The following is a 4,103-nucleotide window of genomic DNA, read 5'->3' as shown; positions in this document are numbered from 1 at the left end:
AGCAAGCCAGAAGCAGCTGTTTGGAAAACCTGGGAAGACCACAGGAGCAGGAAAGGTCAGTGCTTTTTGGAAAAATCAAAATAAACCCACATTTTTATCATACCAACGTTAGCAAGGCCAGGTTTGGCCACGCAGATTAATTCCTCTAACATTCATGCACCCCTACGATTGCCGTTCCCCAGACTCCACCACTGGCAATAAGGCAGTTCCACTGCTTGTCACAACACCCTCCTTGGTCCCCAAGCCCGTCTCACAGAGCGCAGCTGCACTGATTTCTGTACGGATTCTTGTGTCTCCCTACACCCAGCCTGGTGCCACATTCCCAGCCTGAAACCTGCTCTGCTGTTACCAGGACAGGCAGGTTTAGCACATTTATTCTATTTTCTTCACCAATCTACTTGAATTTTGCTTATTTTCTTTAAAAAGGGCCACTAGGTGTATTAGGATACAGTAACTTTTAGTTACAGATGTTCATTAAACCATTAGGCTTATCAGAACTCTCCAGTTCTAAATCCTTGATTGCACTGTTCCTCTTTGGAATAAGCAGTTTAGAAATTCGGCACACAAACTCCATGCACTCCTCTCTTTTCCACTTATGTCTCCAAGAATCCTGAATACTGATGCATTTTCCTTCCTTTAGTATGTTGTGGCCTTAACTGCACCTCTCACATCGCAGGTGAATTTTGGTGCTTTTAAAGGCAGTGTTGCACGTTAAAAAAAGCCTGAATGCCCTCCTGTAATGAATGCTTAAATCCAGCAAATTCTTAGTGCAGGGTGGCAGGCACAGCGCTCGCACTCTCTGGATATACAGTCAGATAATCATATTGCCACTTACTGTCATTTCAACAATTCCCTGCCTCATTCACGTTGCAAACTTTGTGTTTAATGGCTAGACATCCTCCTCCTGTGGTGTGTCAACTTTCAATAATTCATATATGCAGAAGGTGGATTTTCAAAAGTGCTCTTGGGGCACTGACCGCTATTCCATCACCTCCGCTTGGCATCTCCCAGTGCTACAAAACGTGTCTTCTGGCATATTTCTCACATTCAGGAAGTGTTTAGCTCTACTTGCCAGTGTGAACCTGTGCCACACGGACAAGACGACCAGCCAAACCAGCATTCAGAAGGTAGAGGAAAAGGCACGAATTTCAGACATGAACAGCGCCGAGCTTGTTGCTGCACTTCATCGTTGCTTATTCAGTAGTGTGTGACCCCTCTGGAAAACAATCCTCTGCTCCTCCTCCTTTGCATCTCACTGTAGCAGATTTTACCAGCAATGTGACGAGTCTTCCCGGTATTTGCACCACACGTGCTTTTCACCCTCTCTCTTATCTGAGACGCTGTTCTCTGGCCACGGAACCCTGGGTGTGCATCAAAGAACTAGCACAGAGGTCCCGTCTGCGTGTGCGTGGTACCCACCCCAGAGCCTGGCAGCCCCCGCCTGTCTCACTGGTCAGAGGCACCTCACCGCGCTTTGGCGCTCCCCTCCACGTTACCCTCATCATTGCTGGCAGAACAGCCAGAACCAGCCTCTGTCCCTTGGCTGCTGCGATGCCTGCGCATGAGACAAGGGTCCAGGGCACCACTGTCACCCTTTCACAGAATCTCCGAGTCAGGTGGCTGCGGTTGGAAGGGGCCTCCGGAGGCCATCTGGTCCCCACACCCTGCTTGAGCAGGCCCACCCAGAGCAGCTGGTCCAGGATCGTGGCCAGGTGGCTTCTGACTATCTCCAAGATATTTCAATGTCTTTATTCCTGTTCTCTGGGACCAGTGACCTCTCCCAGGATCCCGCAGGGGTGTCCCTTCCCTAAATGTTCAATTTTCAGATGTAAAGTGGAGGTTTATATGTGATGCTGTGGGGGTGGGGAGTGTCTTTGCTATGGGGTTCATGTCCCTCCTTCCTCTCCCAGTTTACAGCTGTTTAAGAGATCAGACAACTCCAAAGGGGATGCATAATGCCCGGGGGTGAGGAGGGACGACAGGGTAACTGGAAGCAGGTAAGTGCCCATGTGCTGAGCACCCACTCAGCACCAGTGAGGCCATACCTGCAGTGTGCTGTGTCCTGGGCTCCCCAGGACAAGGATGACATGTAGCACCTAGACAGAGTCCGACGAAGGGCCACAATGACGATCGAGAGATTGGGGAATCCCTCACCTAAGGAACGGCTGAGAGAGCTGGGGCTGTTTAGCCTGGAGAAGAGGAGGCAAGGGGGGATCTTATTAATGTATATCAGTACCTGAGGGGAGGGTGCAAAGCAGACAGAGCCAGGCTATTTTCATAGAATTGTGGAATTGTTTAGGTTGGGAAAGGCCTTTGAGATCACCGAGGCCAAGCGTTAACCCAGCACTGCCCAGCCCACCACTAACCCATGTCCCTGAGCACTTCATTTTCACACCTTCTAAACCCCTGTGGGGATGGTGACTCCACCACTTCCCTGGGCAGCCGGTTCCAACGCCTGACAGCCCTCTCCAGGTAGGAATTTCCCTGATATCACAGAAGCATAGGATGGCTTTGGTTGGAAGGGATTAGCTGCATCTTAGCTGCCAGAACAACCAGTTGAACACTTAACGAGACAGAGGGCATGACTGGGGAGGACAGCAGCAGCCATCCACGTGCTTGCTTGGAATTGGTCATTCCCCCTTCTGTTACAGCTTGCCAGAGTTCACGACGCCCAGTGTGGAATATGGCATCCAAGACAAGGCAGACGAAACAAGACCCCGAGCGTGCTGAGGAAAGCAAGGAGGCAGTAAGAACCAAGAGTGGAGAGATATCCAAAGGAGTAAGTGACATGGAAATACCTGTCAAGGAGAGGAAATCATACCTGCAGAAGGAATACAAGATTCTCACTGAACATCTGAACACATACATGGGAAGAGTGGAGCATTTCCTGCAGGAAAATAAGTTCCTAGAAAAGGAAGCCCAACGGATTCAGGAAGAGAGCCATGCTTACCTCTCTTACATAACGAAACGCAGTCAGAACCGCCAGAACCTGATAATAACATTAAATGACCAGAATCACACCGATCTGTCCCACATCCGGCTGCAGAAAGAGGAGCTGATGTCACAGTACAAAGAAAAAGAGAAGGCGGTAAGGACCCCTCTGACAAATAAGGAGACCAAGTACTCTCTTCTGACCAAAGAGGTTGAAGAGCTGCAGGCTTTCCAAGGCCCCTCTGTTCAGCTGGAACACACGAAAAGGATTCAAGAGCTGGAGCAGGAATTGCTGGTCACAAGGATACAGCACTCAGATGAAATGCACAAAATCAAGAGCAGATTCCTGCAAGCCCAGGCTGACTGTAAGAGGGACTCGCAGCAGAAGATCCGGAGTTTCACCAGGAGAGCAGAAGCCGCAGCCATGCAGTCTCTGATTCAGCACATCGAACAGCTGAGAGCAGAGAACTGGCATCTGCGCCAGGAATTGCTCAGGCTCATCCAATACTCTAAAATCCTCAGAGAAAGCAAAATTCAGCTGAGAGCGCAGCAGCAGCAGCTTCTGCGAGAGCAGCGGTACACTCAGGACACAGGTGCCGCTGGGCACGGGGCACACAGTGCAAACGGCCAATTCCACAGCTCTGACGGCCCGTTCACAGGTGTCCATTCAGCTAAACCCATCACTCCCCTCCTCACACGCTAATACATCAGTCAAATCGCTGGGCTGGCAGTTGTTGCCGCTGGCCTTGGGTACCAGGGTACAGACACAAAAACGTTCGTGGGTGGATGGAAGGACTGATTTACATGGCTCACGCTCACATGCAACCCAGACAACACATCTTGAAGTCACCTCGGTTTTAACCTGTATGACATCTGCCCTGACGTTTGAAACTGCAATCCCTTCCCATCCCAAAATAAGCGATGACATTTGCTCATTGAGATCAGACTTGGATGTTTCATTAATTAGCAATTTTCAACACACAAATAACATTCTTAGACACAGGGAAGCAATGCAATGTCTACGTTACTTCTCACTGCAAGCATCACCTGACACCACGGTATGAACCAATGTTGGGCAACTCCTGCAGCAACATTCATTTTCCCAAATCTTCTACATGGCAAAGTCTTTCTTCTACCTTTTCCTCGTCACCAAAGGAGAGGAAATACATCTG

The 4,103-nt window shown here is 49.7% G+C and overlaps 1 protein-coding gene across 1 annotated transcript; it reads left to right on the top strand.

Annotated features, from left to right (window-relative positions):
• Positions 1–2,683: 2,683 nt before the first annotated feature.
• On the top strand, positions 2,684–3,524 carry CCDC166 (coiled-coil domain containing 166; the record flags this gene model as incomplete). The annotated part of the gene is made up of 1 exon (XM_010149858.1): positions 2,684–3,524. A coding segment is annotated over exon 1 (841 nt), but the record flags the coding sequence as incomplete, so codon positions are not given.
• Positions 3,525–4,103: the final 579 nt, after the last annotated feature.

This window comes from Eurypyga helias, unplaced genomic scaffold, assembly GCF_000690775.1.
Source record: "Eurypyga helias isolate BGI_N326 unplaced genomic scaffold, ASM69077v1 scaffold32400, whole genome shotgun sequence".
In the NCBI taxonomy this organism is placed as follows: Eukaryota; Metazoa; Chordata; class Aves; order Eurypygiformes; family Eurypygidae; genus Eurypyga; species Eurypyga helias.
The sequence above is the reverse complement of the archived record's forward strand: the minus strand, read 5'-3'. Positions and strand labels throughout refer to the sequence as shown.